Source organism: Catharus ustulatus, chromosome 10 (genome assembly GCF_009819885.2).
Source record: "Catharus ustulatus isolate bCatUst1 chromosome 10, bCatUst1.pri.v2, whole genome shotgun sequence".
In the NCBI taxonomy this organism is placed as follows: domain Eukaryota; kingdom Metazoa; phylum Chordata; class Aves; order Passeriformes; family Turdidae; genus Catharus; species Catharus ustulatus.
In genome coordinates, this window is record NC_046230.1 from 4,195,466 (window position 1) to 4,209,433 (window position 13,968).

General features: G+C 46.5%; 1 protein-coding gene across 4 annotated transcripts in view; it reads left to right on the forward strand.

The window, feature by feature from the left end:
- The window catches only part of FARP2 (FERM, ARH/RhoGEF and pleckstrin domain protein 2), a 72,817-nt gene extending 59,617 nt beyond the window's left edge, over positions 1–13,200 (forward strand). The window contains exons 18-27 of one of the 4 annotated variants that reach the window (XM_033069264.1): positions 1,280–1,517; positions 2,720–2,850; positions 3,610–3,678; positions 4,084–4,173; positions 4,800–4,882; positions 6,027–6,145; positions 6,870–7,033; positions 9,513–9,620; positions 10,384–10,535; positions 11,642–13,200. In XM_033069264.1, coding sequence (XP_032925155.1) covers positions 1,280–1,517; positions 2,720–2,850; positions 3,610–3,678; positions 4,084–4,173; positions 4,800–4,882; positions 6,027–6,145; positions 6,870–7,033; positions 9,513–9,620; positions 10,384–10,535; positions 11,642–11,729 — 1,242 coding nt within the window. In that variant the 3' untranslated portion in view covers positions 11,730–13,200. Of the gene's footprint in view, positions 1–1,279; positions 1,518–2,719; positions 2,851–3,609; positions 3,679–4,083; positions 4,174–4,799; positions 4,883–6,026; positions 6,146–6,869; positions 7,034–8,819; positions 9,621–10,383; positions 10,536–11,641 lie in introns of those variants that run through there. The other 3 variants (XM_033069265.1, XM_042779619.1, XM_042779620.1) reach the window with 3 other exon arrangements.
- Positions 13,201–13,968: the final 768 nt, after the last annotated feature.

Below are 13,968 nucleotides of genomic sequence, written 5' to 3' on the forward strand. Positions count from 1 at the left end.
CCTGATGATCCTGTCCAGCTGGTCTTCTTGGTGGTGAGGGTCCCCCAAAAAGCATAGAATGCAATGGATTAATATGCTCAGGCCAGGTGGAATGCCCAGGCACCTCCCCTGGAGGGGGGCAGGTTTTACAGTCTTACACCAGACTGAATCACATTGCATCACATGCAGTCCTGTAGTGCAATAAGGAGTAAGTCTGAGGAGCATTTGGGGGGGATCTTTGATGGATTATGACACCCCCTCAGCTGCCTGCCACATGCATGTCCTGTGGATGTGGCTTTCCTGGGACTGGGGGGTTTTACAGCTGATGCAGTTTGTGTAAGGGAGGATGGGTGTTCACTGCCTCTCAGCAGAGGTTTTACCCCACACCCACAACTTTCCTCCTGTCCCCTTTGTTTGGGGGGTTCTGTGCAAACCTGGCCTCTTGATCTATGGCCTCCTCCACCCAAAGCCAGCCAGGAATGATTATCTGCTGGCTTTCTTGGGCATGCATTCTTTTCCCTCTGCCTTGTTTACTTGTCTCTAGACCCATGATTATTATATAATAGTGTTCCCTTTATCTTATCAAGGCATCTTAACTCACAGTCCAAAGTTCTAGTCAGGCATCTTCAGGGAGGGCTGGGCTTCTGTGACTGTAGCTTCTTTATGATAGGCAAAAGGTTCCTAACAATGTTTAAGCCATGAACTACCAGATTCTAATATCTGACACCACCCTCACAGGGAAGAGTTTCATTCCAATATCTTATCTAAACTTATTCTTTTTCAGTCAATCTTGAAGTAACTTGCAAAGAGTTATTGTTGAGAAACAATTTAAAAAGAAAACCTAGTGAAATAGTTGCAGGAAGGTTTTGTATCACTCTTGCTTATTTAGCCACCTGCATTTACCTTGAGAAAAGGTGTTTGTTGGTTATTCAGCAGAAAACAAAGAAAAATATTTGGGTCTCCTATTTAGACCTTGATTCACAAGATTATTTTATTTAAAAATATACACATTTTTTAAAGGCAGAATAATTTCTTCTGAAATGAAGTCAGCTTTGTGTGGAGCAGAGTGCCTGTGTGGGACAGTTACATTAGTGCTGTTGTAGTGGAGTAATAATTTAATTAAACCAGTGGCTTGAATGGGAGTGCAGGAGTGGGACTGCTGTTTCCACCAGCAGCATTTGGTACTCCCAGCAGGCTCAGGCACAATGCCATACACACACCTAGGTGCTACCTGCCGCTTCCTTTAATTATGAAAGACTCTTTTCCTTTGATCCAAGTAACTTTTTGTCCAATTCCCCAGGAGTTCACCAGCTACCTGCAGAAGCACGACGAGGTCCTGACGGAACTGGAGAAAGCGACCAAACGCCTCAAGAAGCTGGAGATGGTTTATAAGGAGTTTGAACTGCAGAAGGTTTGCTACCTGCCCCTCAACACCTTTCTGCTCAAACCCATCCAGAGGCTGATGCACTACAAGCTGATCCTGGGGAGGCTGTGCAAGCACTACACAGCAGAGCACCGGGATTTCGCCGACTGCCGCAGTGAGTGAGCAGCCAGACCTGTCCTGCTGGCAATGCCCCTTCCCACATGGGGGAACCTGGCAACTGGGAGTTTGGAACTTTCTGTGATGACAGGCACTGACCCCAAGAAAACACTGCTTTTTACCTGAGGCTGTGGAGAAGGTTTCCAAAATGGAGTGATAGAACTAAGATCCACAAGTGTGTAATTTGAATAGAAGTGTGTAATGTCACATGGTGACAAATGTAGAATTTAGGGCTTTAGAATATAGCAATATATGAAAGGCAAGATGGAGGTTTTAGGGTGGAGGTTTCTTTCTTCTTCACCTTCTTCTTTGTGGGTCTAGGTGGTACTTTTGTAATTGGGTAGAAAAGTCCACAATTCAGGTCATGGATCTTTTAATCCCCACTCTGGCAGAAGAGAAAAAAGAAGAGAAAATTGATACCCAGGGACATCCAAAACTCTGCCTGTGCCCTGGGACTACAAGAATTACAGAATCAGAGAATCTCAGAATGGTTTGGGTTGAAAGGGACCTTAAAACTCATCTCATTCCTCTTCCACCATGGACAGGGATACTTTTACTAGACCAGGATGCTCAGAGCCCCATCCAACCTGACCTTGAACATTTAGGTTCACTTATGTTCAGTTATGTCCACAAATTCAATGTAAGCACTGCTTTTTCCTGGCATTCCAGGAAGTGGTTTTCTCATGATGGATCCCAATGCTTCAAGCAAAGCTGGAAAATTTGTCATCTTGTCTCCTAGCAGGAAAAAAAAAAGAGTAGTTGGTTTTTTACAAACTTTTTGTCATTTAGATGTAAAAATGTTCCCAAAAAATGCTTGTTTTGTAGCATCAGAAGCATGTGTAGTAAATTCCATTCATGACAAAGTAATCATTGGCACAAACAGTTTGATTTGATTTTTTTCATTTACTTTCAACTGCATGGTAGATTCTTTTTATTTAAGCAAAGTCTGAGATACACAATGATCTGCAGAGGCATAGGAAATGCTGTGAAGTTGCTTGCTATATTTCTCCTCCTCTAAAATACTCTTAAAGAAGTTGACAGTTGGACTGGGTGATTGTTGTTGGTCCCTTCCATATGAGCCATTGTGTTGTAAAATTGGCTGTAAATTTGAGATCTCAATTTCAGATTGAGTTTTCCAGGGATGAAATGGGTGGCCTGGGTTACTCTGCTCTTGTCCCATTGGTGCTGTTCTCCACACAGATGCGCTGAAGGAAGTCACAGAAATGACCTCACAGCTGCAGCACAGCCTCATCCGCCTGGAAAACTTCCAGAAGCTGACAGAGCTACAGCATGACCTGATTGGGATAGACAATCTCACAGCACCTGGCAGGGTAAGTGCCTCTGCTTAGTTTTTAGAGCCTTTATTGGTTTTATTTCCAAGCTTTCCAAGGAAACTTTATTTTGAAGCATGGATTTGCCATTACTGCCCCTCTGGTCAATAGGACAGCTGTAAAGGCTTCATGTCACTGTCCCTTAGTGAATGCCATGGAAGATGGGATCATCACCTTGGTGATATTCTTAGGAATAGGTCAGAAATGCTTCTGCTTAAACTCTTAACTGCAGTTTCATGTTTGCAGTACAGATACTGGCTATACTGGGTGCTCTGTGTGTGAGTGGAAACTGATGTGTCATACTGGAAATCCACTCCCAGCTCTGCCTGTGTCTGCCTGGTGCAAACTCAGAGAACAGAGCCACAGCACTGGGCTGAACTGGTGTGGGGCCTCTGTATTACAGGAGTTTGTGCAGTTCCTGCCTGGCTTTTTGTTTCTTTGTTTTTGATAGATGTACTGAGCATTGTATGTGCTTTGGAATTGCTGTGGCAGTCACTGCAGTGGGATGGGTGATGGGTGAACTGCTGGTGTCCAGCAGGAATTCTCCTTGCCCTTCTCTTCCTTCACTGGTTTAAATGCTGGCTGCAGCAAGGAGCTGATTCATGTCACAAAAAAGGAAGGAAAGTGTCATAGGGCCTCTAAGAAATCTGTTAGTGATCATTGCTGGACACCAATCAACATCTGTGTACTCTGGGATGAAAATAAAATTCCCTTGAGTCACGAAAAATCAAACATTTAACTTTTTCCTTTCCTCTGCAGGAGTTTATCAGGGAAGGTTGCTTGTACAAGCTCACTAAGAAGGGCTTACAGCAGCGGATGTTCTTTCTGGTGGGTGCTGCTTCTGACTTCTACAAACCCAAAGTCTTCAAGATAAAGTTGTTGGGGAAGTGTGTTTTTGTGTGCTTGTGTTGAAAATCAGTACCTGAGACTGAAAACTCACTCTGAGCAATGTTTTTAGAGGGTGTGGCTGTGGTACTGCTCTCTGGTCAGCTTGGTTCATTAATGGCACGGAGTTTTAACAGAACTTAAACATTTAATTAGAGTTTTAACAGAACTTAAACATTTAATTTACTCTCTTAGAAGTAAACAAAAAGAGGTTTGAAGGGTGGTTGGCCAAACTGACTGAGAAATGGCAGTGGCCTTTAAACAACACATTTTTAAGGAGATGTCAAAAAAATCTTTGGCCCTGCCTGCTGCTTTCAGAACACTGATTGTTCTCTTCCTGCTTTCCAGTTCTCAGATATGTTACTGTACACAAGCAAAGGGGTCACAGGGACAAATCAGTTCAAAATCCACGGACACCTCTCTCTGCATGGCATGTTGGTAAGTGGTTCCATGTTGCATCACAGGGTTAGGGAAATGGCTTTGCCTAAGGCAGGTTGGGAAATTCCTTCAGGGCACAAGGACCAAAGCCACAAATTGTTCCAAGGCTGGTCTCAGCAGCAGCTGCACCTTGATGTGTGTCAAACAGAGCTTTCTTTATCTGCAGGTGATGAGTCTGTTCTTTCCACATTAGCAAACAGCTGGAGCACACCCTGTTGCCCATTCATTTTCACACTGGTGAGGGGCTGATCTGAAAATAGGGATTTATCTGTCCTAGTGTTTTGTCCCCCTGCACACACCATTCCTCCTGGCTCCCCACACCTTTTCTAACAGGATTGTTCTTTCTGTCTTTGGTTTGCAGCTGATAGTGCTTGACCCCCCGGTAAGTAATGAGCCAAATCTGCTCCAAGCCCTTCCTTTCCTTGCCCTGTTGGAAGTGCTGCTGTGCCCCTGCAGTAGAAACACACCATAGATTTTCATATAGAACCAAAATAGGCTTGAAAGTAGGTGGTATTCATCAAAGAGTTGCTGTTCTGCACTTCCTGCAACTGGGTTGGAATCCTGGACAGTTTTAGTGTTTATTGGTGACTTAGCACTGATGAGAAAAATCTCTTCTTTTCCTGTAGGTGGAGGAGAGTGAGAATGAATGGTCAGTCCCACACTGCTTCACAATCTATTCTGCACAGAAAACCATCGTGGTGGCAGCCAGGTAATCCCAGTTTTCCTGTGGCTTTGATGGATTCCTTCTCCAGAAAGTTACTGCTCAAGTGGTGCAGAGCCACAGGGGTGTTCCATGCATCCTCTGGACTTCAAAATAAGCCCAGGACTCTTCACAACTCCTTTTTGAGTGTTGAATTTTGGGAAGGAGTAGTTTATCCTGGTGTTAGGGTCAGCTTTAGGAGTTTCTGTCTTTCTGCAAGTCTGCTGTGAAAAGGCAGCTGGAATCAGGAATGCCAAGGATGCAGGGTGGGAGCACTAAATCTCAGCCTTAAATCATAGAGGTTGTTACTGCTTGATGACCTGTTCTTGAAAAATAATCACTACAGTATATTTACAAACCAGGTGTGTAATTGCACAGGAGCCATTATGTTTGATATGCAGATGTATTTTTTAAAATTCCAACCTAACACCTGAGAATGCAAATTTTTTTTTAAAGATTGACCATTGCTCAGCAGCTGTGAGTCATAAAGTGCTTGAAAGATTCTTAAATTTGGAAAAATAAATAGAATTTTTACCTTGTCATGACTTTAAATAACTCAAAAGTTTCCTGTCAAAAATAAAAATATCTCCTAGGCTTAGACCATGGGTGGAATTTTCAGTCTAAATTAAAAACTTCCAGAAAAAAGAGACAGTTACCAAAACAAAGAAATGTTGTGACTTGTTTAAAACCAAACCTTCCACTGTTTTACCCTGTGGATACAGAAGGGTTGTGAAGGTCTCACCTTGTAGTGGATCCTGGGAGGGGGAAATGAAGTTTATTCTTCCTGTGCTCTGGGTTTTACTTGCTTGAGATGTCAGGTACATCCCAGATGCCCTTTAAAAGATGGGCTGTGCTTCAGGCTGCCATTTATCCTTCCAAAAAAATCATGGTTAGTATCCCCCTTCTCCAGAATTCCTCTCCTGTCAGCTGTCTGTTCATTTTATTTCCTGTAAAGTCCAAGTGTTTAGTTGTTTAGTTTTGTTTCAAGACTTGAATATAGAGTTTCCTCTCTGGAAAGCTCCTGCTTTGGAGGAAGTCTAATTTTGGTTGTATTTATCTAATGGAAGGATACTGTCCCTTGGCTTGGGCAGTGCCCTCAGCACATGGGCACAGCTCTGGGCTGGCACATCCCCATTCCCCACTTCCCTTGCAGTACCCGTCTGGAGATGGGCAAGTGGATGGAAGACCTAAATGTGGCAATTGAAATGGCCAAGAAATCTACTGAGAAATCTGAGATGCTTCTGGAGAACTCCGTGTGCAACCGCTCCAACAGTAAGTGCTATTCCTGCCTCCTTGAAAAGCAGCATTGTCCTGGCCTTTCTGCTTTCCCTTTTGTCAGTCTGATGACATAAATGATGTATTTTTATAATTCACATGATAATGGAGAATTAATTGGGTTTTGGTTTGAATCAAAAGAAATATGTTTGTCTTCCTAGACTGATGTTCAAGCAGAGATGCTCCCATTGCAGAGTTGTTCATTTTATAAGCTCCTTAGTCACCCTTACATAGATTTTTCTCCATTTAAGCATGTGGTGAATTTTTTTGTCCAAAGTGTAGTGTCTCTGGAGGTCAGATTTTACAGCCCAGTATTCCTGTGCCTGTCTGGTGGTGTTATGGCTGGAGTAATTTTTCTTGGAGACCTCTGTTCTGTTTTTTGACTCAAGATGAAGTGGAGTCATTTTTGTTTGTTGGACACAGCACTGACTCAAACCACACTGATTTTATTCTAGTGGAAGGTGTCCTTGCCCACGGCAGGGACTTGGAACAATATGAACTTTAGGGTCCCTTCCAACCCAAACCATCCTGTGATCAGTGTGAAATGAGTAGTGAAACCCAGACTGATGTGCTTGGAGTGGTTGCTGGAGCTGTGTAACCAGCTGAGCTTGACATCAGACTGGACCATGGCAAGAGAAAAGCACCTTTCTCAGGAATCCCAGCTTCTCTTGCTTTTTGTATCACAGTTTGCTTAAACCACTACCCAATTCTCCTCCCCCAGGATCCTCTGATGAGGTCTCTGTAGAACAGGAGTCCGAAGATGACATTCACTCCTCTCGTAGCTCCTTGGACAGGCAGAGCCACCACCGTGCCAACACCACCATGCACGTGTGCTGGTACCGCAACACCAGCGTCTCCATGGCCGACCACAGTGTGGCCGTCGAGGTACTGGGGCACAGCCTGGCCCCACTCTGTCCATCCTGCCCTGGCCTCCATCTCCCACTGGGCCTTGGCAGCAGCTGTGTGTGCAGGGAGAGGGGCCATCAACACCACTGCATGCTGTCCCTCTGTGCCTGTCTGTGTGTCCGTGCTCAGCTCCGCTCTCCGTGCGTGCTTCGGCAGCGGGAACAAAGCAGGGAGGGTGGAAAGGACACCCAGGATGTGCTGGGACTGAATGGCTCCTTTGGGTTTCACCCTGCTTGCTGCAGGGCTCAGCATCCTCTGTGCTGAGCACTGCTGATGGGCCTCAGATCGTGGGGTTGGTTTTGGGCCCCTCAGATAAGAAGGGGGTGGAGCACCAGGAGCACTGGGAGGACTCAGCCTGGAGAAAAGGAGGCTCAGGGAGAACCTTCTGGCTCTGCACAACTGCCTGAAAAGAGGGTGCAGCCAGATGGAGGTTGGGCTCTGCTCTTAGGGAACAAGGGGCAGGACAAGAGGGAATGACCTCAAGATGCACATTGGAGGTTCAGGTTGGGAATCAGGAAGAATTTCTTCACAGGGAGAGAGATTAAGCATTGGAACAGGCTGCCCGGGGCAGTGGTGGGGTCACTATCCCCAGAAATGTTCAAAGAATGTGTGGGTGTGGCACTTTGCCAAATTATTCAGTGTGACTTGGTCAAAGGTTGGATTTGATGATCTTGGAGGTCTTTTCCAACCTTTATGGTTTTATGATTGTAAGTTCCCTATCCATGATATTTTCCTTTAGAGATTGACTGTGCTGCACTAAGCTCTGGTTGGCTGCTCTACTGCACCCAGAATTAAGAAGAGGGAATTCAATTGGAATTCTCTGCCCTTCCCTCACTGGCAGGACTGAGCAGCCAAGTGTCTTTTCATGGCAGCATCATTTTATGCTGAGCAGAGATGTTTATTATGTGCCCACAGAGGTGTTCAAGGCCGGGTTGGATGGGAGTCTGAGCAACCTGGGCTAGTGGAAGGTTGGAACCTTGGCAGGGTTTGGAACCAGATGAGCTCTAAGGTCCCTTCCAACCCAAACCTTTTGGGATTCTATGAGCCACTGGTACCTGTGGTCTTGCTGTTAGTCAGTGCAAGGCAGCACTGGTGGCACATTTGGGCACTCAATCCTGCAGATGTTGAGACTGATCAACTCAGCACCTTTACACTGCTTGCACCAACTCTACAGTTTTGCTTTAGGCAGCAGCCTGGCAGGGTAGGACACCTTCCTGGAGGCTGGCATGCTTGGAACACTTCCAGAAGTGGGAAGGACCCCAAATAACATGGAGAGAAAAAGGAGGTCACTAACCTGACAAAAGCAATGGGGCAGGGGGCTGCAGCATGTGTCTGTGCCTGCCTGTCCTGCTCTGCTCTTAAGGCACTTGTTTAACTGCAGTTAAAAGTTTGGGCACTGGAGCTCCTGCATTTTTCTGGTAGAGAGACCATGTGGATCAGCTTGGTAAGGGAAGTGCTATAACTGTGACCTGGGCTTGAGGTACAGGCACTGGGCACTTGAGCTGGCTTCTGTTGCAGTTTCTGTTGGGGGAACTGGCCTTTCCCTGCTGACATCTTGGGAAAGACACCAGTTCACAATTCTGTGCATGGATAACAAGGTTCTGGGATTGAATGTGTGAGTTCTTGCACTCCCTCTGACTCTGATCTGTTCCATGTTCTAACACCGTCTTTTTTTTCACAATCCATTTTCCTTTGACAGCCACCTTTCTTGCATCACTCCTCTCACCCTAACATTCTGTTTTTCTCTCCCCCTTTCTCTGCTCAGTTTTCTGCTCTCTTGCTGTTTCTCCAGAGCTTCCTCCTCGCTATTTGCTGGGCCAGGCCCAACGGCCCAACACAATCACCCATGTTTGTTGGTACCGGAACCAGAGCCTATCCCTGTCTGATTACTTGTGCATGATCCAGGTAAAGATGCCTCTCACATTTTGTGCTGGTGGGGAGGAGCCATGGGATGCCCAGGAAAATGTCCTGCTTCCTAACTGCTCACGTGAGGATCCTTGTCCTCAGAGGCAGATTTGTACCATTGCCTTGTTAAGACAGGATTTCCTTCTGTTTATGCCTCAAAAAACGGTTCTCTCTGTAAATCTGCCATGTGTCCTGTCTTTTTCTCAGATTACAAGATTCCTGTGCTGCCATTCCATGCCATAGGTTTCCCTGTCCTGCTGGCTGACTCCAAGGCAGTGCTGTTCCCCTCCCTGCAGCCCCTTCCACGCCAGCTTTGCTTTGTGTAGCTGCCACGTGTTGTTTATCCTCTGTTTCCTCTCCTGCTTTATTTCTCTTCTCACACAGTGTGTTCCACGTGGGGTTTCTGCATGTTAAGGAAGGGTGGCTGAAAGGGATGGACCCTGGTGGCTGTCACCACACCTGGGAGGCCTTTGACAGCAGGGAACAAGGGCAGGAGCAGCTTTGGGCTGTTCACCTGTGATTTCATGGCACTCTTCTTTTCCTTTTGTGGCAGAACCAGCTCTCTGGGTATTTGCTGAGGAAGTTCAAGAACAGCAATGGCTGGCAGAAACTGTGGGTTGTCTTCACCAACTTCTGCTTGTTCTTCTACAAGACACACCAGGTGGGCAGGTGTAGGTGAGGGGATGATGCTCAAGGTGTTGGGGGGAAGGGGGATCCTTGACTTTCAGCTCCAGGGCCAAATCACTGCTGTTTGAAGGGAAGTAACAAGGGGAAGAGGAGGTAGCTGAAGCTGGCCTCTGAAAGGCTGTGGGCACTTCTTGTGGAGCTGAACTGGAATTTCCAGTTCTGAAGGTACTGACCTTCTGTGGGTGAGGAGGAAACATCTCCTCATGCAGTGAATAAAGGATGTGAGGGGTGCAGCAGCCTTTGGGCCTTCTGTGCTCACTTCTCTCTGTGCTGGGCTTCAGCTCAGCCTGACAGGCTCCAGGGATTTTTCTGCCCATGGTGCATTCAGCACCTGCTTGATAATGAACCATGGTGCAGCACAATCTTTTCATCTTATTAACCAAATAAACTCTGTTTATTAACCCAATAATGGGGTTATTCTGGCTTTTTGCCTCGAGGGCACATTTCTTTTGTGAGGGTTACTTTACCTTTGTGTCAGATCTGTGCTTTGAGTTCCACAGAAAGGGTGCAGAGGAGGACAGAGCCCAGGAGGAAGTGTTGGGCAGAGGAGCAGAAACAAGTAACTATAAAAAAAAATGAAAGGAGTTGGGGGAAGGTTTATTTATAAACTGTGGGTGGCCTTGCAGAAGAGTTCTCCTGTTGTCTCCTGGGCAGGAGTGCACAGCCCTCCCCTGTGGCACAGGGGCTGCATGGCAGGGCTGCCTTGCACTCAGGGCTGGGCTCTTGGGCTCTTGCAGGATGATTATCCCCTGGCCAGCCTCCCCCTGCTTGGCTACACAGTCAGCTGCCCTGTGGAGGCAGATGGCATTCAGAAGGATTATGTCTTCAAGCTGCAGTTCAAGTCCCACGTGTATTTCTTCAGGGCTGAGAGCAAGTACACCTTTGAGAGGTAATTTTCTGTTTTCTCTGTCTTGGTTTTTGTCCTGCTCTTAACTTCAGTGGTTGGTCATCCCATCCTCTCTTTCCTCCTAGTCTGAGTGATCTTCCAGCACATTCTCAGGAATAACATTCCCTTCTTCTCCCCACTGATGATATTTGGAGATTCCTCCCCTGACAGAATCCTCTGTGTGTGGGAGAGCTGGGGATGCACCCAGAGCTGTGAGCTGTGCTTTGTGCCAGGGGTCTGGGGCTTCCTTGGGGCCAGGGAGGAATGTGGGAGGGGAAGGGCTCTTTGGGAGTCAGATTTCCAGGTTCTGTAAAGTTTTTTGGTTTTTATCTTCCATCTCAGGGAGCATTAGTTATAACACAAGGTTGAGAGCAGCAAGTGCAGGGCTCCCTTTCACTTGTCTGGTTTCTCTGTAATTCCATTTTATTATTATCCTCTATAATTACAATTAATTGCTCTTAGGGGCTTTCACAGAGGGTCCAAACTGTGTGTGAAATGCACCCCTTACAAAACTTTGCTGCTGTGCTGAGAACCCTTGCACTGGGTCCTGCCTTGCAGGGTTGTTCTGGAATGTGGTTTTACTGAGGTGTCACATGTCCCCCTTCCCTGGCAGTGTCACACACTTGGGAACAGCTGAGGTATCAGCTACCCAAGCCATAAGTTCTGTTCTTTAGTGCACTGGGCTCATGTAGGGATTTCAAGGAAAAAAATGTCCAATTCACAGTGGATTTGTCTTGCTTTTTTCACTGTTGCTTTGCTTTCTTCCACATGAGCAAGGCAGTTACCCATTTCCTAATTTCTTGTTAAGGAAAGCAATTATTATTGTCAGCTTGTCATCCTTGGTGACACTGAGGAGAGAACAGAGGGAGCTCTCATGAGAGTTCTCTGGAGCTCAGAGCACTGCAGCTTTGTTACTTGGACAGGCAGCCAGGTTCTGCAAGGTATTTCCCATATCTCAAGCTGTCCCTTTGAAGGGTTAATTTTCCAGAAGATTGTAAAAGAAGGAAAATGGCTGTTTTGGGAGGTTTGGGAAAAGGGTGCAGCTCATAACAAAGGACAAGATTATCTCTGAGTGAGGGTTAAGCATTTCTCATGTCTTTGCTTGGCAGGTGGATGGAGGTGATCAAAAGAGCCACCAGCTCTCCAGCCAGGTCCAGCCTGCTGTTTCCCAAGGAGAAGGACACTCACACAGACTGATGGGGCAGAGCTGGATCTCTGCTGGCAACACCAACAAAAGAAGCAGGTGGGAACAGGAGTCTCTGGAGTTGACAAAGCAAAGACCCAGGAGGCTCATTCCCCCCAGCATGGAAAGTGGGAGCAAGGGGGAGCAGACAGGGATCACATCCATTCCCAAGGGTGTGGAAAAGGGTCAAGTCTGTTCCAGCTGAACCTACTTAGAGGGAACCCAACAGCAGCAGTGCTCCATGCACACACATCCTGGAAGGGTTCTTGTTCCATTGGACCTGTACAGTGACACCTTTACCTGCCCTGAAGGCAGGTACCACCTTCTTTTTACATTTTGACTGGATGATCAGCACACATGGGAGAAAACCAGCAGCTTCCAGGGGTGTGGCTGGCTGGCAGCAGTGGGTGCCAGGGCTCCCAGACACCCCCTGTGCCAGGTGTGGGGCTGGCAGCACAACCTGTCCTGCTGCTGTGAGCAGACATTGCAGCTCTCCCAGAACAGCTCTGCTCCTCAGGAGCTGCCAAGGCAGCAGTTTTCCTGGGAAGCAGGAAGACTGAGTCTCTGCTGGGCTGTCAAGGTGTTGGTGTATTGTGGATCGGTGCAGGGGGGTGCATGGTTTGTCCTCTGAACTCAATCACTATTCTCATATCACAGCTCCAGTTTCTGTATCCTGTAGTAGGAGTTAAGTAAGGCATGGGATGGCAAACACTCTCCACTCTGGTGTGGGTGATGTTTTCAAGGCATTTAAGCACTGTAGGAGAAGAAGCCTCTGAAAGTCACTGCTGCTTTTGTCATGCAAAGACTTCTGAAAATCCCTAATCTTCTATTCCAGTTCAGGGTGGGATCCATCTTCCTTTTCTCATGAAGGTGTAAAAGTCACTGGATTCCAGATGGAGAATTAGTGTCTGTGGACTCTATTAAATTTCTGTAATAAATCTGAAATGTTTGCAGCTTGTTCTGTTTTGTAAAGCTGTCACCTTTGGGTGCCTCCACAGAAGGACTGACATGCTAAGTGCCACAAGATGCTGTTGGATGTGGCTTTGATGGGCTGTGGGGACTGATTTGTATGAGACAGAAAAGTGTTGTGTGTTAACAGAAGGAACAATGCAGGGAAGCAGTGAAAGCAAAAGGAAAGTGTTGCATGCTGTGAGGATGGAGGAATGTGGAGATCCCATGGGACAATGGGAAGGACAGAGGCCAGCATGAGTGCTCAGTTATGGTCTCAAGCATTGTGGGATGAGGACTGAAGGGAGGGGGAATCCAGAGGGATTTTCTTGCTTGGATTTGCATCCTAGAGGAGTGGCTGCAGATCCAGCCTTTGTCACAAAGACCATTGTCCCATCTAAGTTAAATGTACTTAATTTATTAGTGTCTTCATTTATTATTTTTTTAATTACCTGTTGTAGGTATATCCATGTGGATTGATTAGACATGTTATACTGTGGCTGAATATGACTGTTCAAAGTAAATAGCATCTTGGTATAAAACTCTCTCAGCCTCTTATTCCTGAGCTCCCCATCCCAGCTTCAAGTTACTCAGCAGTTTTCCACAACTCTGGATCTCAGCTCACCCTACCAAGTGCTCTCCATCCAGAGTGGGGATGGTGTGGAGGGGATGGCAGAGCTGCCTTTGTGGGATTTGAGTGCCACTTGCATCACAGTGAGCAAGAGTCTTCTCTTAAGGTTTGTGGGCAGGTGAGTGAATGATCCTTTAGTTGCTTCTGTGCTGAACCCACAGCTCAGCATCTCTCGAAGATGTAACTGCTGAGGGGGGTCTGTAAACCAGGAGCCTCTGGGAGGACAGCAGGCAGCAAAAGTCCCTGCTTGGTTTGAGAATGCTGAGCTCAAATTGTGCATTTGAAGTGCAGGAGCTCAGGCTTGAAAAGCCAAAACCATTGCTATTCCTAGCAAAACTGCAGATGCCTTACCTCAGTGAACTTTAAAAATGGTGAGGATTTCAGTGGTGTATCAGTTCTTTGAAATATTTCATGTTTCCAGAACTCTCCAGGAACAGTTTTGTCTTAGCTACAAGCATGAGAAGTTTCCTTAACAGGAACATTAGGCAACAACAGAATTAAACCAGGTCCTTACACATCAGTTTCTTGCTATGGTGCTAAGGTGTATGTAAGGGAGAGATGCAATTGTGACTGCACAGCTTAATAACCATCATCTCACTATTTCAAAGACCATCCAGTTGCACCATGGGCAGGGACACCTTTCACTATCCAGGCTGCTCCAAGTCCTGTCCAAC